Below are 27,703 nucleotides of genomic sequence, written 5' to 3'. Positions count from 1 at the left end.
CCCAAATGTAGAGAAATAGTGTAATACTAGTTATACCAAGTTACATATTGTTTTGTTAGTGTATATTGTACACTTGTGCAAATAAAAAATATCATGCGCCCATTAAAATTGGATTTGATATATTGTATGTTTGATCAAGAGTCATGTGTTCAAGTGTCAAAAAAGTCATTTTTAAAACCATATTTTTCATAGTCATGATATAAAGCATAAAATTCACTTATTAGCATCATTCATTTATTGGTAAGTTGGGGGAACCTGAATTTGCTCCCTACACAATGCTCCCCATACTAATCCCATAGTACATTGTAGTTGTGCATTGGAAACATTTCACCACAAATAGCAACATGTAAGTATAATAGATGTTCCAAATGAATGGCTGAAATGTGTTATGGGGTTGGTGTATAGAGCAAATCCAAGTTCAAGTTGGGGTGGAAATTAGTTGATGACAAAAATTGACCATCTTGACTATACCTATGCTTATCTGGAAATTGACCAACTTGGTGGGTAAAATACCTCCTCATCCAAGAGATCAAATCAACATTTTCACAAGGATGAAAGTATTGACACGTATCGGCCAATACGTATTGTTCTAGGACCCCTCCAATATGCCCCTAGAGTGGGTGTACCGGGGGTCTGATTGGCTTAGGGTGTGGAGGAGACCTAAACCGACCCCCCTGAACCTATTTCGGAAAAAAAAGAGTATCGATTCACCCGATACGCCCCTATTGGTGTATCGATACTTTGAACCTTGACGTTTCATAGGCGTTCCACATGCACATCTCAACGTGCATTGGGAACATCTCCTATACTTGTCATTGGGAGATGTTCCCAAGACACATACAGGATGTGTTGTGGGGGCTTGCTCTGTGGGGCGCATATATGAACTCCTCATCTAAGGGGAAAGAGGTCATTTTTTTTTTACTAAAATGCCTCTGAAAAAAGAACATGGACAAGAGATTGAGAAAAAAAGTTAAAAAAAATGATTTAATGACAAAATAACATTTACATAGGTAAATAGACTTATCGATAAGGCTCAGTTTGGAATGAGTACAAATACAAATATGTAGAGTACAAAATATTGTATTTTGTATTATTTTATATGTATTTGTAATATACAAACTGAGCTTAAACATGATGCATTGTATTTTTTTTTGGTAGCAATAACATTTTTGGGATAACTTTATTTTTTATTTATTCAGTACCCAAATCCGGTTCAAAACCACTGAGATAAAATAAACTATATTATAAGGGAGAAATAGATAAGTAGTTCTTTACATTTGGTGTCCCATTAGGATAATTATCAAAATAAAAGATATCTCGCGATATTAATTTAGCTAAATTCGCAGCCTCATGCGTAGGAAAGTTAAGTGTTTATTTCCAAAACACGTATCAACAAAGTGGAAAGTGGAAAGAGGTCATCTTTCGCTTGGTCGTAGACAGAAGCCCAAGGCACGAACATTGTAGTGACTAGCAAGGCTTGGTTCTTCATGGCCATCACCACTTTCTTTGAATCCGAACATATTAGCAAATGCTTTTTCTCCGGCTGTCGCGCTTTCTCTAGCCGTTGAGAAATTGCATATAGTTCAACTTATTCAATAGAATCTAGACAAGTTCTACCTCCCAAACACAAAAACAAGATAGATCCAGGGTTAAACAAATAGCCACACAAGAGAAATGGGATCGAGAGTTTGATCCTGCATCAGTACAAATAATACAATCCACATTCGGTGTTACATTCAATAGAATTTTCTTTCTTCCTTGTATCTCTGGATGATCTATATGTTGTTGCAAAACTAACCGAGCAAAAATGGAATTAATGTGAGCTATTGTTTTTTGAATTGGAAATAACCTATCATTAAGGCTGTGTGTGGTTGCAATGTAAATACATTTGCACTGATGCAAAACCATGACAGTGCAAATGATTTAAGTGTAAATTCTAACTTGTTTTCGTTTCCAAATTGTCTTCGTACAGCAGTACGGGAAACCTTAATTAGCCGATATGTGCCCTCCGTCCGATACTGATCAATACCGGTTCATTGATCCTTTGTAAGTTTGTAACAAGTAAAAACCGGTTCCCATGGTCGATTGCGTGAGCCCGCTCCCGCTCCCGATTCGCATCGACTCACGATTTTTCGGGGTTTTGATTATAATTTCTAAACGTTGGCTGCACTTGGTTCGTTCTGAACCCCCGCCCTTACTTGCTTGATAAACCCTACCCCAACCAGAGTAGGGCTACCTGAAGTGAACGACGACCGAGCTTGGGAGGAAAATGGCTGAAGATGCCATATTGGGTTTCTTGGAGAAGAACGAAAAGATTGCTGATTCCGGGAAGTTTGCATCTAACATCGGAATCGATCACAACGAGATCGTCAATGTCATCAAGAGCCTCCACGGTTTCAGGCTTGTCGATGCTGAGGTTCCCAATATCGTTCCGTGTCCTTTCATTTCCTGTTGTTCTCGCCCTGAGATCGACTGCTTTGTTGTTTTTGATTTTGCGCAGGACATCAAGAGAGAGAAGTGGGTTCTCACAGATGAAGGGAAATCATATACTGTGGCAGGCTCACCTGAGGTGCAGCTCTTCTTGGCGGTGCCGCCAGAAGGCATCTCTCGGGAAGAATTACAGGTTATTGAATACCCAGTAGCAAATTGTTTTCAGTTAATAGCTTGTTTAGAGTAAGTCTTATGAATTGAATTGTTTGCTTTATGCGGATGCAGAAAAAGGTTGACCCCTCAGTTTACAAAATAGGTTGTTCCCAGGCCATTAAGAATAAGTGGTTGGAGATGGGAAAGGCGCAAGTATCCAGAAAGGTAACACAGTTTCAGACTCGTGAGTTTCTTGTATTTTAGATCCTGCGTTTCTCTATTGAGGGCATATTAGTTCTCAGTGCTTTTAAGTTTGGAAATTATGTGAAATTGATAACTCTGTGGACGTGGTGGGTCTAAATGTCTTACAATATAAGCTATTAACTTGTTAATCTTAAAGATTGGACCGTTTGTTTGGTGGAGGGCTTTATGTCCGTCGCTTATCCTCTTGTGGTCTGAATTAGAATTTAAAGCATTCAGAGTACTTTGTGTATTATGGTTTTTTTACATGGAAATGCTAGGTTAAGTGTTCTGATTCCTTCCTACGTTCCATGGTTTTGAAAACTAAAGATGCCATATTATAGTGAGATGCTGTTTTGAGAAAATAATTTATAAATGACTTTTTGCTTCCTTTTAGCATTAACCAAGATTCACTGTTTTAGCTTTTTTATATCCATTTGCTGATGTAAATGTAATATGGTCAGAAACCTATAATCATATTTAAGTGCCGCTGATTTGTTTGCAAGTTTCTTTTGTTTATCTGCATCCTATCTCTTCTTGCATTCTTCTGTTTTTTTTTTTTTTCTTTTTTTTTTTATGGTTCTTGATTGATCTAGATACATCGTAGATTTAAGTATTTTGCTGCATTTATGTTAAGGGCCCGAGAATAGGATCTCGTCACGGGTCGGTCCACGAGGAAAACCTCATGTTTTCCCTTGTTCCTTCCTGCTCTTGATGAACCTATCTTGGCGCCTTGGTGATTTGTTCAAGAGATCACCAACTCTCCTAACTCACTTCTTAATTGAATATTCAATATCCTCATTCAATAACGGTGTCTCCTTAAATAGGAGATTACAAGATTCCTAATCCTAGGAGTCTCCTTGCTGAATAGGGAGACTTCCAGTTCTATCTTGCTAAGGATAAGATAAGTTAATCTTAATATGATAATCAACTAATAAGATAAGATAAGAACAAGCAAGATGATCTAATCTAATCTGGATGAGACTGCTGTTGCCGAACTGGGTAGGATGAGAATCATTGAATCACTGCTGCTGCTGGCGGTGGGTCAGGTTCCTGTTGTTGCCGACGACAATGATACTTCTTCCTGAGGAATGCGTCCATAATATTACTCCCCTCCTGGACTAAGAGCTTGTCCTCAAGCTCGAACTTTGGATACGTGACTTGGAACTTAGCCAATGGGATCCAGGTGGCTTCGGCCGATGGTAAGCTACCCCATTCCACCAAGACTTCAAGAATACCTCGATTGATACGAGAGCGGGTGAGACCCTTAGGCTGGGGAACAAGTTTGCCTTCTTTCAAGGGTGGCAATGAGGGGACTTGGTCCGGAGGAACACCCGTAAATGGTTTCAGCAAGGAGATGTGGAAAACATCATGAATCCGGCTGTTCTCCGGCAATTCCAGCTGGTAGGCCACATTGCCAATCCGCCGTAGAACCCTGAAGGGCTCATAGAACTTAGGGGCCAGTTTCGGGGCAGCCCTGTGGCGCAAGGAGCATTGCTGGTAGGGCTGGAGTTTTAACCAAACAAATTGTCTTGGTTCGAACGACAGTTCCCGGTGGTGCTTGTCATAGGTGAGCTTCATGCGGAGCTGGGCTTGTTGTAAGCGAAGGTGGACGTCGGCTAGGAGGGCGTCGCATTCTTGTAAGGAGTGATCAATTTCATCCAAATGAGTAGAACTGGGCTCATAGGACTGCAAGTGAGGAGGGTCCCGGCCATAAACGACGCGAAAGGGAGTCATGCCGAGGGAAGAATGGTAGCCCGTGTTGTAACAGTACTCGGCCTAAGGAAGCCAATCCACCCACCGTCGCGGTTGATCCCCTACGAAGCAACGGAGGTACATCTCGATCGTGCGGTTGACCACCTCCGTCTAACCGTCGGACTGTGGATGATAAGCTGAGGAGAAGGCCAGGGTGGTGCCGTGTAGCCGAAATAACTCCTTCCAAAAGGCACTAGTGAAAACTGGGTCCTTATCGCTGACGATGGATTCTGGTAACCCATGTAAGCAAATGACATGTGTAAAGAAGGCGAGGGCAACTGAAGTGGCACTGTACGGATGTGATAGAGGAATGAAGTGGGCATATTTAGAGAAGCGATCTACCACCACGAAGAGGACCAATTTGCCGCCTACCTTGGGTAGTCCCTCAATGAAGTTCATGGAGATGTCAACCCAGATCTGTGTCGGGATCGAAAGGGGCTGAAGGAGGCCTGCCGGGTGTAGGTTTTCCCATTTATGCTGTTGGCACGTGGAGCAATTCTGGACAAAATCCCGAATAGAAGTCTTCATACCTCGCCAATGGAAATCATCCCGGACGTGGTGTAGCGTTTTCTGAATGCCCTCATGGGTGGAGTTATGGATGCTGGTGATGATGTTGGAAATCAACGGGGAGTCTGGCGGAAGGTGTACCCGGCCTTTATATAGTACCAACCCGTCTCGAAGCGACCAATTGGAGTCGGTAGCGTCGGACTTGATCTTCTGGACCAGGAGCGACCATTCCGGAGACTGTGGCGTTGCCTTCTTGATGTCGTCTAACAGAGAGATCTGGGGTTGGGAAATTCCACACAGAACCATCGCGTCTTCATCTCGCCTAGACAAGGCCTCAGCTGCGCGATTTGAGGTGCTCACCTTGTATTCCACCTGGAAATCGAACCCGAGCAATTTGCTAACCCAATGCTGTTGAGGGGAAGTGGTGAGACGTTGCTCCAACAGGTATTTGAGGCTGTAATGGTCAGTTTTGACGACGAACGACCGCCCCCACAAGTACGGCCTCCAGTGCTGGACGACTCGGGCAAGGCTGATTAGTTCGCGCTCATAAGCTGGAAGCTTCAGATGTCGGTCGGCCAGTCTGCGGCTGAAGAAAGCAATCGGGTGCCCTTGCTGTTGTAACACGGCCCCGATACCCATTCCAGAGGCATCGCACTCGACTGTAAATTCGAGAGCGAAATTTGGTAATTGCAGGATTGGGGTGGAAGACAGGGCATTTCTCAGTTTCAGAAAAGCTGCATCGGCTGCGTCATCCCACCGGAAGGAATTTTTCTTTAACAGGTTGGTTAACGGGGCAGACAACAATCCATAATTCTGTACAAATTTGCGGTAGTAACCCATTAATCCAAGGAACCCACGTAAGGCCTTGGCTGATTGAGGCTTGGGCCACTCCTTGATAGCCTGAATTTTGGAACTATCAACCGTCACACCTTGCCCGTGGATGATGTGGTCGAGATAAAGAACCTGTCGCTCCTTGAAGGAGCACTTGGACCGTTTGAGGAAGAGTTTGTGTTGGCGCAGGAGCTCGAAAACGGTCCGCAGATGGTGCACATGCTCTACCCATGATTTGCTATAAACGAGGATGTCGTCAAAGAATACTAAAACAAATCTGCGCAGATGGGGCTGAAATACCTCATTCATCAATGACTGGAATGTGGATGGCGTTGGAGAGACCGAATGGCATGACTAAAAATTCGAAGTGGCCATGGTGGGTCCGAAAGGCTGTCTTCTTCACGTCATTGGGAGCCATGCGAACCTGGAAATACCCGGACCTGAGGTCCAACTTAGAGAAGTACTGAGCACCATGTAGCTCGTCCAGCAGTTCGCCCACAACGAGAATAGGGAACTTATCCTTGATCGTTTGGCCGTTGAGCTCTCTGTTGTCAACACAGAACCTCCAAGTTCCATCCTGTTTTGCCACCAACAGAACCGGCGAAGAGAAAGGGGAGTGGCTCGTGTATGATCACTTGTCTCTGTACATTGTTTTTCTATCTCGTCCTTTTGTAGGTGAGGGTAGCGATAAGGCCGAACAACGACTGGTTTTGAACCCGCCACCAAAGGAATTCGATGGTCGCATGCTCGGGGAGGAGGGAGTCCCTTGGGTTCTTGGAATATATCTGAAAACTCGACGAGGAGTCTTTCCATGGCCGCCGGTTCTGTCTGAAGTGCATGGACCTGTGGTGTCTTCTCTTTAACCCTGCAACCGTGCCACGAAACTTGCTTCCCATTTAAGTGGAATGTCATTGTGAGTGCGCTGAAGTCCCATAAAATCGGGCCTAGGGTAATTAACCATTTGACCCCAAGAACAATATCGAACCCATCCAAGGAGAGTACAAATAAATCAGCAGGAAATAGTTTAGAATTGACCTGTATCTGGACGTTCTTACAAATTCCCGGGCTGTGAACTCTTTCACCGTTTGCGACGGCTACTTGTAGTCGTGGCCGGAGTTCCATTGGTAGTTTTAACTGAAGGGCGGCATCACTTATGAAGTTGTGTGTGCTCCCTGAATCGACGAGAATGCGCACCAGATTACCTGCTCTTTGTGCCTGTAATTGCATGGTCTGAGAGGTTTTAATACCGGTGATCGCATGGAGAGGGATCTCCGGCTCGAATACGACGGGTCCTTCTTCATCCTCCTCTTGCTCATCGACTAGGAGGCAAAAAAGCCTCTTGCACCTATGTCCTGCCGAGTAGAGGTCATCACAGTTGAAACATTGGCCTCTCGCTCGGCGTTCTGCCATTTCTGCCCTGGTCAAACGCTTAATGGGTGGAGCAGCCATGTTGCTTCCTGCACTTGTCACCGATCTAGAGGTGGTGGTTGTGTGAGATCTCAGTTCCCGGCTGGTTGTAGAAGAGGGGGTCGCTGTCGCTGATTTTGTGGGTGCCCATGAGTTCGGTGGACGACCCATATTGTAGGTCCCGCGGCTGAGCTGCAGCTTGTGCTCGAACGCGTGGGCTAAGTTCATGGCTGTAACCAAATTTGGGGGATTCTGCATTTCGTCATCCACCCGCAGGGGTTCTGCTAACCCTGCCGTGAACATGTCCACCTGCTGGTCCGGTCGCACTGAGGATGCTCTCGTGAGGAGGGTTTGGAACTGGTGCTGGTATTCTGCCACCGTGCCGGTCTGTTTAAAGTTAATCAGCTCGCCTAGGGAGTTGCTGGTCAAAGGGGGTCCGAACCTAAGAAGGCAATAAGACTTAAACTGGGGCCAACTGAGCCCGGATTCTTCTTGTTCTAACCGATAGAACCAAAGTTGTGCTTCCTCTGTTAAGTGAAAGGCGGCTAGACTTACCATATCCCGGTTGTTGATTCCGAAAAAACTGCTCGCACCGGTACAGCCAGCCTAAGGGGTCTCCGTTGCCGTTGTACGACGGAAATTCTAACCTACTGTACTTGGGGATGATTGTGGCTTCTTGGCTAACGAATTGCTGTTCGCCGGAAGACACTGACAGATCTGGTCGGCGGCCGCTAGTGGCTGTCCCCCCTTCAGTGTTCCTTTCCTTGCTAGAAAGGAATAACTCCATCAGACGTCACAGCTCCCTGACTTCGTCTTTGATCTCACGTTGAACTGGTCTCCATGAGTTGGTGCTCGAGGTTGTGGACCCTGGATGGCAGCTGCTCTAGATCTCCCATGATGCCTTGCTCTTATACCAAGTTGTTAAGGGCCCGAGAATAGGATCTTGTCACGGGTCGGTCCACGGGGAAAACCTCCTGTTTTCCCTTGTTCCTTCCTGCTCTTGATGAACCTATCTTGGCGCCTTGGTGATTTGTTCAAGAGATCACCGACTCTCCTAACTCACTTCTTAGCTGAATATTTGATATCCTCATTCAATAATGGTGTCTCCTTAAATAGGAGATTACAAGAGTCCTAATCCTAGGGAGTCTCCTTGCTGAATAGGGAGACTTCCAGTTCTATCTTGCTAAGGATAAGATAAGTTAATCCTAATATGATAATCAACTAATAAGATAAGATAAGAACAAGCAAGATGATCTAATCTAATCTGGATGAGACTGCTGTTGCCGAACTGGGTAGGATGAGAATCATTGAGTCACTGCTGCTGCTGGCGGTGGGTCAGGTTCCTGCTGCTGTCGGCGACGATGATAATTCTTCCCGAGGAATGCATCCATAACAATTTATGTTATCATCTTTTAAAAATTTCAGCATTCTTTGGTGTTCCTTACTAAGTTTATTGATAATCACATCCATATTCTATAGATCTAATCAATTTGACCTATATGATAGAAAAACTGGATCTTTTCGTCCCCAATCAAATCATCCTTCTCTAAAGCCCTCATCCCTCATACCCAGAAGCCTAAAATCAGCGTTCCCCCACTCAAGAAACTTAGGATGATCCTATTGCGAATCTATAATGTTCACTTAGTTTAAGGCTGTTCTCACAAACCGTAAACATCCCAAGTGATAATTGACATGTCTCAGGAGTGATCCTAGGTCATCCATCGACACAATTAACTCCGGGGATTTCTTCCCCTTTCCTATCTATCTGCTATGAAGTTGGACCCTAATCAATGGAGTCTAAATGTATATTGGTATACCAACCGAGGGCTGGCTTGTTGGTGTGTTAGTTGGTTTGTTCCAACGTTGACCCAGAATCAAATCCCGCAACCAGCACTTTGGGAAAAAAAGGGGTCAGGGGGAAGTTATTAATGGTGCATAGTACCGAATACCAAAAAAAAAAATATTGGTATGTGCTACTGGAAGTGGACATTACTTATTAACTGATTTATTATATTCTCAACTGCCTTATTTGTTTTTTTTTTCTCCATTTTCTTTTCTCATATTTATGACTTTTTGTAGGTTCAACAAGTGGAGGATCAAGTCAAAGATTTGCTTCTTCGGATACAAGATGGGGAGGTGCATGTACTGCAAAGTCATATTATATATTATTTTGCTAATAAAGACATTCCTGATGATAGGCACTGGGTGTGAACTCTTTTGTGCTAATTTTGGAGACATGCATTTTATATTTCTCTAACGTTTAAATACCTTAACATTCTTATGGTGTTTCACACAAAAAAATCATTTTGTTATATACATATACATATATATATATATTACTGAATACATTTTTCTAGCATCTAAATACCATTGTTTAGAAAACTGGACTGGACCGGTTGGTTGAACTGGTTATACCATGACCTGGCCCTTTGGCCGGTTCGGTCATAAAATGAAAATCATAAGTAAATACATTCACATTATTATGGTGTTTTATACCAAAAACGATCTCATACTTGGCATTATTTAGATTTATATGAAAGTATCTGCTGGTGTTCGATCAAGATTTTATATGTATGTCAAGATGCGCGGATCTCTAGAAATAGACATTTACTACACATAAGTTCTTATACATATTTATATGTATATCTATTTTTTGTTAGCTTTTGCAGTATTTACGTGCCTATTTATATTTGATAGCATTATATTTTATTGTTATTCCAGGCTGTTGATCAAGGGGATATTGATGCTCTCAAAAAGAGAAAGCTTATTGCACTGCAGTAATGATCTAATACTTTCACTTTCATTAATTTTATATATATGAGTTCTGTTGTCAGTTCTGTTATTAATCAATAATAAATTAATAATGTTACATTACCTTCATGAGCTTGCCTACCAATAATCATGCTGATGAATAGTTCTTAGTGATCGGTTTCTAAGCATTTTGCATAATGAACTTCTGATGAGGGAACAGACCCCGTGGATTAAAGAAGTTAGATTCAGGCCCGACATAGGGATAAATATTTCTCAAATTTCTAAACATGTGGTCTACCAAAGATTGGGCTAACTATTGTTAGTGGGTTCAAACCATAGTTGTTGTCAAGGCGACGCCTAGGCAACAAGGTGCCCTTTGAGGCTTGCCTCGCCTAATCACCAAGCAGTTCTGTACTATGTATTATAAAATACTTTTTATTCTTTATTTTTTGACATCATAATTATAAAATAGGCACTATTAAACTAAAATATTCATATTGTGTGTTTATATACTAATTCCTTTTTATTATTTTCTTATTTGTTAGGGTTTAATCAATACAAACATTGCTACTATTTCTTTTCTTCTTTTCCTATAACAAAAATAAGGGTTTGACCCCTATATTTTTTTTAATTTCCTTTTGCATCTTCTTTTTCGTCTCATGAACATGTTGATTTTCTATACTTTAACATGAACTCTATACTGAAAATTATGAATAATTTTTAAGGAAATATGGCTATGGTACATAGGAACTACCCTAGGATCTATGTTTTCTACATAAAAAATTCATTGCCTAGGCGACTAGGCGACAAGGCACCCCCCCCTGTCACCTAGCCTCGCCTTGGCGCCTTGAAAACTATGGTTCAAACTCCAAAGGCATCATCATGGCAATACATATTTACCTGTTACTGTTTGTTTACATGCTCATCTGCTGTTTGTGTTATTGACCTTTTCATTCCACTGCTCTTATAGAACATGGAAGAGCTATTCTCTTACAAAGGGTCCTAATTATGCTCCAAAAAGGAAGAAGGTTGCCACAGATTTGACTCGCGAACATCTACAGAGGTACTTGAGATAACATCTATTCTCTTTCAATGTTGTTCTTATATGGTGGTAATGTATTAGTTATAAACTCCATATCAAGGACCATTAGAAGTCACAGAGAAAGGAATCATCTCTCTTAAGAGAATAGTGTTTCACATATAAAATTGTTGTAAATAAGGCACATGGACTTATAATATCCATGTTTTTTTAATGTCAAGATATTGGGGCCAATGCTTTCATTAATTGCTGTTGATCAAATGGTCTGAGCATATTGGGCATATGGGGGTACCCTGTTCACTACCCACTTTTAATTGTAGTAGCTAAGGTGGGAGGGTTACAGTATTATATATACCGAATATTTATAGGCTTTAGTACCAGAGCCTCTTGCTAAGTCTTATAAACATTAGGGGTAGGATTTATTTTGCAAGAATTGCTTTGGTGTAAGTAATGCAATTTGGTCAAAACAGATCCTTATTGTTCCTTGTTTTGACTTGTTTATAAAACAGTGATAATATATGGCTTTTGACTTTTCATTATTTTTACATTTTGATATTGTTATTATTTATTACACCTGTATCTCTTTTTAGAGAACAAGCAATAAATGAGTTGGGTCATCATGCTGACAGTTGTTTATTTGTTTTGCATTTAATTTTAAGGGGTGATTGGAAGGATTTAGAGTTCAAAGAGTATAACTTCAGTGCTAAGGGCCAGCCAGCGGAAGGTGGCCATCTCCATCCTTTGCTCAAGGCACGATTTTATCTTCCCTTTCTTCTATTTCTATTTGGTTGTTTGTTGATTCTTAAAGCATTGGACTTCTTTTAAATAAGAAATGTTGAGAATTTGGTACTGGAAAGCAAGTTTTTATCTATTAAAATAGGTTAGGAACCATTTACTGGAAAGCAAGTTCTTATTTATTAAAATAGGTTAGAAACCATTGGCTTTTTTTGATGTTAAACGGTTAAAGTATCATTTAAACTACTAAATAGTAAATAGTGCTTGATGTAAGATTCTGAAAATTCTGTTGGCTGCAATACCCTTTTCTTCTGATAATCACCTATCATAACATTAATTATACTAAGTCCACATCATGAAGGTACCTGGTGACAGGTTTTTCATCTGCTTCTTTTTGGAAGTATTGGAAGTTATGTAAAAGAATAAAGTATGTTGTTCGCATGGAGTTGGACAGCATATTTATGGTTGGATTGATGTATGGACTGCAATATTTCTTAGCCAAGTATTGGAGCAATATTTTAAGTAATTTCTCATCAACTTGCATATCACTTATGTTTAAATGATAGACAAAATCATATACGAGTGTAAGAGGATAGGATGGTGATGGTCTATGAATTTCTGAAAGTTGGACTGAGATGTCTACTCTCTGGAGAAACCTCCTGGAGAAAAAGTCTGGGAAAATGTTTAAGGATTTGAGAAATCTGAGTTTATAAAAGTCCCCAAAAGGGAAGTAGGGTTCCCTTTTTTATTGGGAAAGGTGGCCATGCAACTCGTGTACAACCTCGGATAGAATTCTAGAATATATATATATATTTTTGATTAGCAGACAGAATTCTAGAATATTCCTTTTAGGCAAGTTCCTAAGTTAGTATGCCAACTCAGCACGAAAAGTTACAGTCAAGAACATGGGTGAGGGGAGCAGGTACTGGCTTGCACAATTTTCTCTGCCTCTCATGCAATCTCGCCACATGTTGCCATTGGAACTTATTGAGATCATTGCATTTCTCATGTACAACGCACTGGGTTCCTGTGGGCTTAGCAAGCCCCAGGAACATCTACTTGTGGGATTTACATGAATTGGGTTGGGATTTGCAACATGTTTTGATGATTCTGCAGACATAGTGATGTCTATAGTCTTACAACTAGAAAGTATTACAGTGACATGTATAAACAAATCTTGCAATATGGACTGGGTTTGAGTGGCCTTGGGTTAAGCACTTATCCAACATGTTTAGATAAAGGTTCAGGTTCCAACATGTTTAAACACTTCTTCCTGATACTTTTTTTTTTCTCCACTGGAACTAAGAGAAACATCTTTATTTCTTTTAGCTCTGTCCTCTATGTTTGTATGTGTGTGTGTGTGCACACATGTCTGCATGCATTTATAAGTGTGTTCTTCCCGGCTTTTTAATGCTTGGGACTGATCTATATCCCTATTTCAGGTGCGGAAGCAATTGCAAATGATCTTCCTCCAAATGGGGTATGACAGTATACAATCTCATCCTTCTGCATTTGACAACTACTGTGCAGTGTCTTAGAATAATATGATTATAAAATACAAACTCTAACTGTTCCTAATCTACTTTCTGCAGTTTTGAGGAGATGCCAACAAATAACTTTGTTGAAAGCAGGTAATATAATCTATGGACATGTAATTGCTATTGGAACTTTGGGTAACAGATAAGGACTACCTTGTGGCTTCATTCCTGATAGCTGAAAATAATTTTGTAGGATCATGGTCTAAATAATAGGTGCACCCTTGGCAAGGAAAGGGGGTAAATGGTGTTTCCATTAAGATAGAAACGCCCTCGATGCACAAACTCCAAGAGCTGTAAAAAAACTTTTCAAAACATTGTTATTCACAAACTTAAAAAGGAAGGGAAAAATTAGTTATAAAGAGAATATGAAACCTATTTGTTATTCAAGCTATCTATACCAAAATAGTTAGGAAAATAGAAAATATCTTTTAAGCTTGTTCTTATAGTGGGCTTGTTGTAGTGGGCTTCATCCCTTGGCTGGGGTAGCGGGCTTGCAAGAAGAGAACCCACTAAAAGTTGGGAGACATGAATGGTAATGAAACCTTGTTGAGATGTGCCTAAGAGGCTAAGACCCAAATATGTGGGTCTGCTCATTCTGCATCAGCATATCTGATTGAAAATGTGTTTTCAATAGCATCATCTTAAACATGCCAAGTTTGCATTTACCCTAATTTTACATGTCTCCTCTTCTTCCCTCCCCCCCCCCCTCCCCAATTTTCCTTTTTTCTTGTGTGATGGGGTTTAGCAAAGAAATTGAACAAAAAAGTAAAAAGAAAAAAGAAAAGAAAGAACACCAAAGGTGCAAACAGAAACCCCAAAGCTACAAGATGAAACGAGTCTGACCTGAAATTCCCTCCCTGTTCACAACTTGGCCCAATTACCTGATAGCACCTCAGACTTATTGTACCCAACAATTGGCCTTTTACTTCTGTCCCATATTCTTGTTCATTCCTCAAGTTTAGTTGCATATGATATATATACATCCTCCTATTTTAATGAAATTATTTTTTATGATTGTTGCTTAAAATATTTGGCTGCTTATGTTGTATCTTATTAGTAAATTCTAGTTTAGGTGTAAGAGAGAGAAGTTAAGTAGGTGGGTCATTTTTCTATGCGAATTTGTGGTTAGTTATTTTCTATTTGTGAGGTAAGTAGTAGTCTCTCAATGCTGGATATTCCCTGTAAATATAGTAAAGTTGGTTTAAATGTGCTATGTTTACTGTTTACTAAAAAGTCACAGGTTCAAGTTTCATATAAGTTATTTTCAATTAAATTCTTGAATAAAATAACAGTCGTTTTCAGTTCATTTTATTAATAATATATAATATTTTGATCACTTTAGTTTAATTTATTAATGCCATTCAATATCCAAATTCTATCTAAATCCAATGGATGGGATTTGATTTGAATCTGAATATTAGCATATCAGATTTGGATTTAGGTTTATCGAATACAATCTGATCTGTTTTCAGCCTGAGTATTTTCCTAACTTGTCACCTTCGTCCTCTTCACTCACTCAGCACTCATCATGGCATCATTCAGCACTGAGAATGTTACCTGGACATACCTGATTCCCTATTTCATCCCTACTCTTTCACCTAATCACCCTACCCTATTTGACCTTCAAAGTACATTACATCTACAAAACTTCTAAATTAATTTCATAGCCTCTCTTTGGTTTCAGCTGTTCAGACATTATTGTCCTAATCTACAGCCCAATTTAGCCCTTAGTTTTCAATTGAAACTAAAGTTACTTCAACCTACAGGTGCAATTTTTTTATTGGCGTTGGCCCATACAATAGCTGTATTCAATCTTTATACCTCTCTGTAAGTGTGAACCTGCCAATCCAAAACCATATAAAGGAAGGTTGTATCAAGTTGGCAGCTAGCATTGAAAATTTTGCTAAACTCTTAAAAATCCTGAATCGTTGAATTGAGTCATCTGGCATTACATTAAAACTGTAGGAGGGTAGGGATTGACACTCAGGGGGGTCTCTGCTCAAAGGACGGCAGAATGGCTCCCAAGAATTGGGTGGCCAGAGGCAGAAGAGAAAGGGGTCCTGGAGAGCTGAAGCGGGAATAATTTTTTTTGGATGAATGAAAATAATTTATTAATCCAGAAGTTAAGGCAATACAGGAAACCCATGAAGAGGCACGAGCTGTTACCTCTTCTAACAAAGTATTACATCAATTAAGAACTGGATAAGCAGAAATAAACAGAACTAAAATTACATAGCAGCCCAAAACAAATGATCCCTTGAAAACCCTTGCTTAGCTAGTCCATCCGTTAAGGAATTTGCTGATCTTTCCACCCAAAGAGAGGTAACTGTCATATTTCTTGTGAGCCAATTGACTTCCCTCAATAAATCTCTATGTCGCCACAGAGCTGAAGCTGGCTCTGTCAGCCATCCCACAACAATTTTAGAGTCTCCTTCAACTATCAAGTGTTGAACTCCTAACTGTTCAGCAATCTGGATGCCTTGTACAGCCGCTAAAATCTCTGCTCTATTTGAGTCTGCTGTTCCCACAGGGCCTGAAAACAAAGCTAAAATGTTGCTCTCTCTATCTCTCAGCACCTCTCCTATCCCCAAAGGGCCTGGGTTTCCTTGGCTGCTACCATCAAAATTCAGCTTTGCCCAACCTTCAGGCGGAGGCTTCCACACTGCAGCTGCCTTGTCCCTCCTCGTATGACTAGTGGCTACTGCCTTCCAATTACTCCAAATGTCATCAAAGGAAAATGTATGAAAGAAGTCCATAGTTCTTAGCCAATGAATGGCTCTAGTCAGTATACAATCTTCAACAGTTTGTATGCTTCTTTCCTTTTCTTTGAACACCCTAGCATTCCTTTCTTCCCAAATTGTCCACAAGGCTGCTGCTCTAATACATCTCCACATCGTTTTTCCTTTGCTTGTAGGCCACACAAAAAAAGAAGGGTCGAACAGCTGACTTAATTCTGTGGACAGATTTCACTTGTTTCCAAACAAAGAAAAAATCCAACTCCAAATAGCACTAGAAAAGGAACAAGATACCAAATAGGTGGGAGCAATCCTCACCACTAGCCCTGCAAAGTACACACCAGTTAGGGGACAAGCACATGAAAGGCCTTTTCTTCTGCAAGCGGTCCAGATTATTGATCTTTCTATAAAACACCTCCCAGCAGAAAATTATAATTTTAGGAGGAACAGGTCTGAACTAAATCTCCTTAGATGGAAAACCCAACTGTCCCATGGAGGGTTTTGGATGAGGGGACCATAGTCTCACATCTGAACGAAGAGGGTCCAGAAAGACACTGCCAAGAAGAGACAACAATTCTAAAGCACTACTAAGTTCAACGTCCCTCAAACCTCTCCCAAAACCAAAGTCCCAGCTTAAGGAAGAGGGTGAGTAATAGAAGGAAGAAAATGAGAGACAGTTTTTTCCTTGTAAAGGGAAAGAGAATAGAGAGCCGGGAATGTGTCCTTAAGGGCAACAGTACCCATCCAAGTATCTTCCCAAAATAAAACAGAGTCACCAGAGTTAACATCATACCTGACCAAGTTGAGAAACTGAGGGAGAACACTCTGAATTGCTTTCCAAGGAGATGCCAATGTAGCTTGACATGATACACCCGCATCCCATCCATTTTCCCGTCTGCCATGTATACTAGTTATCACTTCATGCCACAATCTCTCCCTTTCTCTAGGCCACCTCCACGACCACTTCCCTAAGAGAGCTTTATTCCTTAGAGCTAACCTTCCTAATCCCAGTCCACCCTCCCCTTTACTCCTACAAATTATTTCCCATATGATTAGATGACCTTTCTTTTCCTCCCCAGGCTCCCACATAAAAGATCTCAACCTCTTAGGAACTCACGAGGGAAGTATGGGAAATTTGTTAGAGCCCCGCCCTTCGGGAGGTCCCCCCTATTTATTAGCTTTCCTTGAGGACTTTTTTCTTCCAGAAAGTTCCCTTTTGGCTTTCCTTCTAGAAGATTACTACTGAAGGGCTGGGTTTGGCCTGATCTATGCCATCTGGGCTAGTTAGGGATTTGCCATTTGTCTTCGTGGGCTTCGGTTCTTGGGCACTCACCCTTTCCTGACATGTGCATGAAGACGCTAGTCACAACATCCTTTCCTCAGTCTTTGGCAATCTGGCCAGTTGTTGTCCTTGAGACTTGCAATTTGACATTTTGTGAAATGTATTTTTAAGTGTGGCTGTGCAATATGATACCCCTGGCACATATCACACTTCAGAACGCGGGTCATGATCACTTAAGTTATGCTTGCGATTTGATCATCCAGTGAGATACTTCATCATACAGCTAAGTAAGGTGGTGTGAAATTTCACGCCTGGCTCTTACCACACTCTTACACGCTGTTGGCCTTTATCACACTCTTTGCTATGTGTGGGTTGCTAATCCCTTGCTCTTACAAAAATTCGGTAAGTTGGTTTTAAATTGAATGAAGTCAAAATAAATGGGAGTCATTATACTAGCAAAAAAAAATTATCATCATCATCCAAGCGGACCAAGCCTTATCCCTACTATATGGGGTTGGCTACATGAATCCTGTTTCACCATCCCATTCTGTTTAATGCCATATCCATTGTTCAATATACTAGCAAAAAGTATCTTATCACTAGATCCTAGTAATGTAGGGGCTGGTGGGTATAAAGGTTGGCGAGTAGCCCTGCTTCAAAATTCCACAAAGTAGGCTCCAGATCTAAGGGAAAATCCAGAGAGTATATGCTAGTTTTCTTCTAGTAGTAGTGAACTACTAGAAAATAATAAAAGAAAAATAGAAATAATGTGTTTCTTCAACACTGGTTTCAAGAGAAGAAGAAAAACAGCTGTAGAGAAGGTAACTACTAATTTCAGACCTTAAAAAAATAGGATACTCCTAAAGAAAACAACAGATGATTTGTAAACATTAAAAAAAAAAACTTATAAATTTAGAAACTACTATCAGCTTCTAAATCTAGGTGCAGCCAAATGGTTCCTCCTCTTACATGTGTTAGTAACTTAGGATGCTCAAATCTCTCCAGAAGTTGATTTGTTGTATCTTCTATTTCTGTAGAGTCTTGAACCACAAAACCTAGTTACCCAACTTATTTTAACCTTTATTGAATTACAAATTCTCTCAATTAGAACCAGTCTACAAGGTGGTTCTATTTGATTTGAAGAAACTTATGAATTAAATGCTTTGAAAAACATTAGTTTGCTAATAAGGTGGGGAAAAGAAAAACTGACAAGTTATTCAAGCATTAAACCTTTCTTTCATTTTTCTTTATCATTGTTATTCCCTCCTTTTATGTCCTCATGCCACTACAACAGTACTGTTCGAAGGACATGACCTTTTTTTCAGTTGTGAATTATAATTTTGCAGTTAGCTGAACAAATATAAGTAGAATAGTCTTTTGTGAAGGTTTTCCTGTGTGAGGGAGTGTCTCCTTAAAAACTCGTATATTTCTTCTTCACTTTGTAGCTTTTGGAATTTTGATGCACTGTTCCAGCCGCAACAACATCCTGCTCGTGATTCACATGATACCTTCTTTCTACAAGGTTGGTTGCTCTTGACATAATTTTGCTTTATATTGCATCCTTCTGAGCATTGGCCAGTGATCTTATATTTGCAGTTCCTTCCACTACAAAAAAGCTACCTGAAGATTATGTTGAGAGGGTGAAACGTGTTCATGAATCAGGCGGTTATGGGTCCAGAGGGTATGCTTTGTATTTTTTGTCACAATTTTATGGTAAGGGGTTTCTAAAGGTTGTTTCTTCCTTTTTTTTTTTTCTCTATAGATATGGTTATGACTGGAAAAGGGAGGAAGCAAACAAAAATTTGCTGCGAACCCACACAACTGCTGTGTCCTCAAGAATGCTCTACTTACTTGCACAGGTAAATTGTCTTGTTACTTATGCTGCTATTGAATGCCTTAAAAACATTGAAGCAAAAGAAGGCACTCAACTTGATCAAGGTTTTTATTGAACTTCCAACCTTGTATTTCCTGGAGCTTTTATATTAACTGGGGGAGGAAAAATTTATCCCAATTTTCAGGTTTAACTTTTAGGGTTGTTACCCTTTGCCCTGTTTTTCAATGAAATTTGGGGTTGGAATTTCTTACCCTGGTGTCAGCTGAACATCGAGGTTGGAATTCCTTCCTCTATGAATAATCAATAACTGCTTGCTGTGCACAGAAACCTTTTGCCCCCAAAAAGTATTTCTCTATTGACCGGGTTTTCCGAAATGAAGCTGTGGATCGAACACATCTTGCAGAGTTCCACCAAATTGAGGGTAATTTCTTGATTCCTTTTATAAACAAATTCAAAGCAATTTTAGGAATACGTGGTTCCTGTGCCTTGCATTGTGCTCCTATTAAAATTCCTGTTTTCTGGTCTCAGGTCTAGTCTGTGATCGGGGGCTTACTCTAGGTGACCTGATAGGAGTCTTGCATGACTTCTTTTCACGTCTAGGTAATACATTTAACTCTTTCTAACAGTTTACTGCTTTAAAGCTCTCATCATTGGAATTTCTCTTGTAGTCAGAAATGTAAAATTTATAATTTTCAGTGTTATCAAGGAAGTGTTAATAGAGGAAATTACTATTTAGGTGGTTCATTGTGTGAAGACCTTGGATGCTTTACTACTCTCAACATTGTTAAGGGTTGGAAAATTATAGCAAGTTCCTCTTTGACTAGCTAGAAGGCCATCCTTTGTTTTGTGGATGCCAATCTTGGTAATCCAGGCAAATCTGGAATTAGGGGTATATCAACTAGGGCAGAAGTGAAGGCAATCCAACAAGGATTAAGGTTGGCAAAGAAGTTCAATTTCAGAATATATTGGTGGTGGCTTATTCACATGTTTATTGGGGACTGATTTTCCAAGGGAGAAACTTGTAAAAATCAAAAAGAAAAAAATTAGAAATAGAAATAGAAGCAATGAGTGGATGTCAAATGCCATCCCAAACAAAGGCGGTGCTAAGGCACACTAAAGTATGTGCAGAATATTTATGTGTTTTTCTGTAAGCTATTTTCTGTTTCCAAATAATCACTTTGTGCAAATTTGGTTCCTGATATACTAATAGTGAGGCATGGCCCTGGAGTTGTGCAGCTGATACCCCTAGGTCTTGTATTATGTCTAGACTAATGCTAGTGTCATGGTACTGGCCATCATGAATTTAAAATCTAAAAATAAAATAAAATAAAACTCCTTTAACCCTTTATGTGCACAAAAAATTATTCATATGCTTTTCTTGTGATTTGGCATCTATGTGGAATACAAGGCATGTAATTAGCATTTCTCTTAAAGGTCTAATGAGACATTTGCTTAGAAGCATTTGCATGGATGCATCCTTGGGGGTAAGACACTAGAGCATATTTAAAAATCTTTGTATGTTGAGTTTCCTTGATATCTATTTTCTGTAATATAATTTGCTCATTGTGCATCCTGGTTCTTGTATAAAAAAATCAACTTATCTGGAGATGCCCATGTATGAGCTGTTTTGAGGCTTGGTATATGCCAATAACATATTATTTGGTACGGCTTAGACACCACCTTGGCTACACATCTAAAATCCCTCGGTGTCCTTTATGCATCTTATAAGCATGTCTTAGAATCGCAGTAGGATCTTTTTCAATGGCTAAATAGAAATATTCTCTGATTTTTTTTTTCATATTTTTTATATCATCTACTCCTTTTTAATGGAAAATATTTAGTTAAAGTAGTAAGGAAATAGAAGAAATCTGTAAAGGGTATTTTGGTGTTATTTCAAGAAGCATGCCCAAACATCGAGTGTCACAGAAATGCAAATGTGTCAAGATGGATATCTATAAAAAAAATGTGCCAAGATGGATGAATGGAAAAAAGCTAGAAAAGACGGTGAGAAATGAAGTCATTCAAACTAACCTAGGAGTAGTAGCTCCAATAGGTGATAAAGTGAGAGGTGGACTAAAGATGGTTTGGTCATGTGCAGAGAAGATTATCTACAATGTCCATAAGAAACAATGTATTACAAGTCAAAGGGGGCTAGAAGCTCTAGGAGTAGACTGAAAGGGACATGGGTTGACTTAGCAAAAAAACATTTCTACCAAAATTAAAAAAAAAAAGGATATGGCACCAAACAGAACAGAATGGCAGAACGGGATTCATGTAGCTAGCCCCATATAATTTAGACAAGGCTTAAATGATGATGATATTCAACCTCTGCTGCAAATGTAATAATGAAAGAATAGCGAAACAAATTTATCCAGTGACTTCATTTCCCCATTTCATGTGTTCAGGTATGTCAAAGTTGCGATTTAAACCAGCTTACAATCCTTACACTGAGCCCAGCATGGAAATCTTCAGGTAAAGAATGCCTACTTTTTACTATCAGGCACATCTAGTGCATGCTCCCATACACAAGCAACCTACATATGACTTTTTTATCTTATCAGTTATCATGAAGGCTTCAAGAAATGGGTCGAGATCGGAAATTCTGGTATGTTTCGGCCTGAAATGCTGCTTCCAATGGGATTGCCTGAAGATGTGAGGGTAATTGCATGGGGTCTTTCTCTTGAAAGGTATGAACATTTTACTATTGTTGGTAAGAAATTTATTAGGAAGATATACTAGAACATGATCCAAAAACATGTACCTTCTGTTCTTTTCCCTTTTTTGGTTCAAAACAATAGCTCATATTTTTCTCTGGTTTCTTTGTTAACCAGACCAACCATGATACTATATGGCATTGATAACATTCGAGATCTCTTTGGACACAAGGTACAGCTACTTCTGTTATTTTATACACGCTATAGAAATTAGAAACAGAAGGGGGTATCATTTTTTTTTCATTTTTTTGTGCAGGTGGATCTCAGTCTTATTAAGAGAAACCCAATTTGCCGCCTTGGAGTTGATTAGACTGGGTTCTCCGTGCTTATTATTCAATTTTTTCCCAACAATGGCATGGATAAATTCTGACTACATTAACGCCAACAAACAATTGTTTTTTAAATGAAACTGATAACCTTGCAATCTTTTTTAATAGACTTCTGAGATGTGTATTGTTTAGAATATATTGTGATTACTAAGGAGAAAAGGTTGTTCCTTTATTTGTTGTAAATTTCAGTTCGTAGTCAATCGCCTTTTTAAACTCACTCCAACATATGGATTGGAGAAGGTTGACAACTTTAACATGGACACCTTAGGGGAAATTTTATAAGCGTCGTAAATGTATCAACAACACTGAATGTTTAAGTGATTTGAAGTTTTTACGGTACAACTAAACAAGGGTCCATTTGCTTCACGGGAATAGGGGTCTGGAATTGGAATTGGAATTTCGATTCCAACGGTGTGAATCGTGTGATTGAGTGGAGCCGGAATTTGATTCTCATTCCTGGTGGAAAGGGCATTCCCCCATTTGAGGGAATGGCCCTTCCCTCCCACTTAGGAATTAGACCTGTTAAAAAGTTGACTCAACCCAATTCAAAAAATAGGGTTTAGTGTCTCATATTTAGCTATCTGAATTTGAAAATGACCCGATTTAGAAAAAACTGGGTTGGGTCATTCGTCAATCCGTTGACCCAATTGACAGGTCTAATTGAGCTACTTACGTATTTTTAGAAGTTTCCATTAAAATCTTTGCAATTGCTTAGTGTTTTAAGCATTTTGTTTTATGTTCGGTATTTTAAGGTTTTTTTTTTTAATTTTGGCATTTTATGTAATTTTTTTAATTTCAGTTATTTTCAGGGTTGATTCAATTGACACGTGGGTCAACCCCAAAGGCCCTAATCTGAACATTTAAGGTTAGGGTATAGCATTTACTGACCCAATCTGAAATTCAACTTGAATCCGAAATCAATTCGAAGTGTCTTGACCCAATACGAACCTGACCCAACCAATCCAATTGCTACGTCTAACGAGAATCCATTTCATCTGATTTTAATAAATTTCAATTCCGATTCCAACTGTGAATCAAACGAATTCTAAGATATTCACATATAATAAGCACTGGTTGGGGGATAAAGGAGGGTTGTGTTAGGCTGGCAACTGACATTAATTTTAGTCACTTTTGTCGTGATGGATGATGGATCACACGTAACAAAGTAACAGTTTTCATGAAGTATAAACTCTAAACTATTTAGAAGAAGAGATGCATATATATCTTAGAAAACCAATATACATTTTATTAATATTTAAAAGTTTTAATTGCGAAGTTCATTAAAGTGATTTAAAAAGTTAATATTTGTATCTTAGATCAAAGTATTGATATATATATATATATATATTGGTTTAGATTTATTGATATTCTAAATTATAAGACGTTGGTTATTTAAGGTGCTGTTTGGTAAGTCTTTTTTGAAAGATCTTCTGGAAGACCTTTTTTTTGGTATTCAGTGTTATGCACCAAGGTTCAAAGTATCGGAAACGCAAGGTGTATCGGAAATGCAATTTTAAGAAGCACATCAGGATATGTTTTAGATACGCATAGATGCGGATGAAAAATCAAGATACACATAAATATGATAGAAAATTCAAATAAATCATAAAAAATATATTAGTAATAATACTTACAAGTTTTATATGATTGTAAATAAGTCATTTAAATGTAAAAGACATATTTTAATGTTTATATAAAATTTGACATATCAAGATATAATTAGTAACCGTTGAAAAATGATTGAATAACTAAAATGTGAAAAAAGCAAAAAAAAAACTAAAATGTGAATATACATCAATTTTCAAATAACCAATATAATTTATCTTAATATTTATGAGTATATAAATTTTAATAATTAATTTCAGCATTTAATAATAAACACTACTAAGAAAAGATAAAATTTACTTAAAACAAAAAAATGTATATAATTATAACAACCAAATTAGAGTGGCTTAGTGGCAAAGTTTTGGGTGTTAAAATCTAGTGACCAAGGTTCAAGTCTTGCTAATGTTAACATTTGTAGTTTTTATACTAACGAAGCGAAATTAATGAGAGAGATCATCATTAATTAATGGAATTAATGAAAGAATTGGAATTAGGCGCTAAAATTCAAAATTGAATTTAAATTTGTCTAAATATAGGAGTAACAAATGACATTAATGAGAGAGATTTGGTATTAAATATAAATTAACCAAATTAATGGAAGAAGGGGAACTGAAAGGATTCGGTTTGTATCGGCCTGTTTTGGGTTCGTATCGACCAATACATATCCGAAACAACCCGATACGGGCCCGTATCAACCGATACATATGAAAAGAAACAAAATAAATGATTTAGATGTGTTCCGCGTGTCGAGTTCTTATCGAAATGGTACGTATTGGCCAATACAGACCGATACATTACGATATTTTGAACCTTGCTATGCACCATTAATAACTTCCCTTGACAATTTTTCCCCAAAGTGTTGGTTGTAGGATTTGATTCCACATCAATGCTGGAACAAACCAGCTAACACACCACAAAGGCAGCCCTCGGTATCTCCTAGATGATCTAACAGCCAAAAGACACAATGAGCTTTTACATAAAGATCTTGGCAGCTTACAACCCATTTGGTTGGAGGTGTTTTTCTGCACGTCTTTCTGCATGAAGATGAGATGAAATAAGTGGAAAAGTTCTATTTGGAGTTTCCCAAAAATAAACTGAAACGGGCTTCCTGCGTCTTTTCAGAGTTGCATCACTTGGCAGTTAGATCATTTCCTATCCAAATAGGAAAAGATGGTGTCATTTGAAAAGTTTTTTTTTTTTTTTGAAAAATCTTTTGGAAGATCTGACAACCAAAAGACGTAGTGGGCTCACAGCCCGTTTGGTTGGAGGCGTGTCTTTCTACACGAAGACAAAACAAAATAAGTGAAAAAACTCCATTTAGAGTTTCTCGAAAATGGTCTGAAATGAACTTTGAGGCTGTCTTTCAGAGATTATATCTTTACCCAACCAAATGGGAAAAAATAAATGCAAGCTGCCGGGCTTATAAAAAAGCCAACAGCCCACACAAAAAACACACGCCAAATAGAACCTATTTTATCTATCAATAATTGATCCGCAATTTCACTTCAACCTAAATCAATCAATAATAATAAATTAAGAATGCCATTAAATTTCTAGTATTGTACTGGAGTGGAATGGTTAAGTTTCTACGTCACATGAGTGACTTGGGTAATATTAGAGTTAACTATTGGATACTGAAAATGCATGATACCTAAGAAAATGATAACCAATCAACCACCATCAGAAATGATAATCACTAGACTGGATTTCATTAAAATTTATGAGGTGTTCTTGTACCTGATTTTGCCTAAAACGATGATCAAATGCATAAAAAGTAATGGTGCTAAAGTTAAGATGTGGGAAAATGCCCGATAAGTACTCTGGTACTTTTAAGTCAAGTACCAATTTAATATTCGAATTTTAAAAATGCGATAATTTAGTACCAATTTAATATCTGAATTTTCATTTTGCAACAATCTACTAACTACCACATGTAAGATTTATGAATTGAAAATATCAAAATTACCCTTCAATACCGTTGATCAAAGCTTCTTCATAAACCGAGGCTGAACATAGGTCCTTAGATGAAAGGTCTCACCGGGGGAAGGTCCTACTTAGATACGTCGGCGTCCTCTTCTCGCAATTCATTTGATCCTCATCCAATGGTTGCCGAAGCCTGGGATGCTCTGAGACGGTCGTTAGTGTACTTCCGGGGTCATCCTGTTGGGACTGTTTCTGTCTGGACCATACGGAGGAAGCCTTCGGCTCCTTCGTCCAGATCTCTCAACGTTCTCCTTTCCTTTTTGTCCTTCATTTTCGCTGAAGATCTGATTTTCTCAACAAATACTTTCGTTGATTTAGTCGGAATGTTTGCCATAATGCGGAAATTTCAGATTTTTTTGCTTCTTTTTTGGATTTTGTTTATTCATGCATGTCAATTGTCATTGAGGTGTAGGGTGTAATTCATTAATCCTTTCGGTGGATCTTGATCTGGAATTCATTAATTTTGTTTTGTTAGCTTGCTCTCTTCCATGTCTGTTTGGATTAGCCTTATTTAATCTGCATTTATTATCTCCTGGTTAGATAATGCGGTCTATCTTGTCAAATCCCGAGCCCCCCTCTCTCTCTCTCTCTCTCTCTCTGTTTGTCTGTCTAAAAATATCTTCTTGTGAAAATCGAAACTTTTTTCTTTTTTGGCAATAGTGTTGATAAATTAGACAGTTATATATTCTGATTTTGATCTCTTGCTATTTTCGTTTGTTATATTGACATTTGGGTTGTTTCATCTTTTAAGCAATTCAGTTTCTTTAGTTAGAGATCCTTCTGCGGATTATAAGCCTCTGTTGCATCGGAAGAGGAGAGACGAATGGAGGGAGCTCGAGATACGGGTCTCAAGAATGTAGCTTCCACCTCCTCGCTTAAGGGGATGGACGACTTTGATTTATCAAAGCTTCTTCATAAACCGAGGCTGAACATCGAGCGACAAAGGTCCTTCGATGAGAGGTCTCTCAGCGAGTTATCGATTGGTCTCGCTGCCCGAGCAGGTGTGGAGAACTTAGAGGCCATGAACTCGCCGGGGGGAAGGTCCTCCTACCTAGATACGCCGGCGCCCTCTTCTCGCAATTCATTTGATCCTCATGCAATGGTTGCCGAAGCCTGGGATGCTCTGAGACGGTCGTTAGTGTACTTCCGGGGCCATCCTGTTGGGACTGTTGCTGCTTTGGACTATACGGAGGAAGCTTTGAACTATGAACGTGGCGGTGGCACGTCTTCGACTCCCAATATTCGACGCAGCATTCGAACCGAGTACAGCAACAAAACCGACATCAGTACCAGCAGCAGCAACTTGCCGGGTGCATACCGGTGTTCTTCGAGGAATAGTCGGCCAAGACACAATTCAGGTGGCATTTGCCCGTATGGCTGATAAACAAAGAGCGAGGAGAGGCGAGATGATGAATAGGCGGCACTGTCTGTCTGGTTTTATAAAGAAAATTATATGATATTTGAAGGGTATTTTTGTTTTTTTGCATACAATTTAACGGCTGGTTAGGCGGGTATTAAATCATTGTAGAACGAAAATTCGGGTATTAGATTGTTGCATTTTAAAGCTTAGGTACTAAATTGGCAATCAGCCTAAAGTACAAGGTATTTATCGGAAATTTTTCCTTAAAAATAATATCAGTCAAGGATAAAAACAATGTTCATCATCTTCCTCTTGCAATCTATTGACCGCCGCTGCCTCTGACAATATTGCCGGAGGTGGAAAGAGGCAGAGGCGGCACTGGTGGTCATTCCTCTGCCCAATGCTGCCACTACCGCCCATCTCCACCTCCATCTCCAGCAACATTACCAGAGGTGGATGGAGGTAGAGGCAACAA

The 27,703-nt window shown here is 39.3% G+C and overlaps 1 protein-coding gene across 2 annotated transcripts; it reads left to right on the top strand.

The window, feature by feature from the left end:
- Positions 1-2,091: 2,091 nt before the first annotated feature.
- On the top strand, positions 2,092-22,463 carry LOC104587241 (phenylalanyl-tRNA synthetase, putative / phenylalanine-tRNA ligase). 2 transcript variants are annotated; one of them, XM_010244772.3, is made up of 18 exons: positions 2,092-2,416; positions 2,501-2,623; positions 2,716-2,808; positions 9,403-9,459; positions 10,045-10,100; positions 11,045-11,137; positions 11,773-11,863; positions 13,291-13,328; positions 13,441-13,479; positions 18,849-18,925; positions 19,000-19,084; positions 19,166-19,262; positions 19,562-19,658; positions 19,766-19,837; positions 21,643-21,709; positions 21,799-21,924; positions 22,069-22,123; positions 22,208-22,463. In XM_010244772.3, exons 1-18 carry the CDS (start codon positions 2,270-2,272, stop codon positions 22,259-22,261), a joined length of 1,467 nt encoding a protein of 488 aa, XP_010243074.1. In that variant the 5' UTR covers positions 2,092-2,269; the 3' UTR covers positions 22,262-22,463. The 2 variants fall into 2 exon arrangements, with proteins under 2 accessions (XP_010243074.1, XP_088751516.1); XM_088895390.1 differs by having other exon boundaries at positions 2,131-2,416; positions 9,403-9,465.
- Positions 22,464-27,703: the final 5,240 nt, after the last annotated feature.

Source organism: Nelumbo nucifera, chromosome 1 (genome assembly GCF_055504915.1).
Source record: "Nelumbo nucifera cultivar China Antique chromosome 1, China Antique-T2T, whole genome shotgun sequence".
Lineage (NCBI taxonomy): Eukaryota > Viridiplantae > Streptophyta > Magnoliopsida > Proteales > Nelumbonaceae > Nelumbo > Nelumbo nucifera.
The sequence above is the reverse complement of the archived record's forward strand: the minus strand, read 5'-3'. Positions and strand labels throughout refer to the sequence as shown.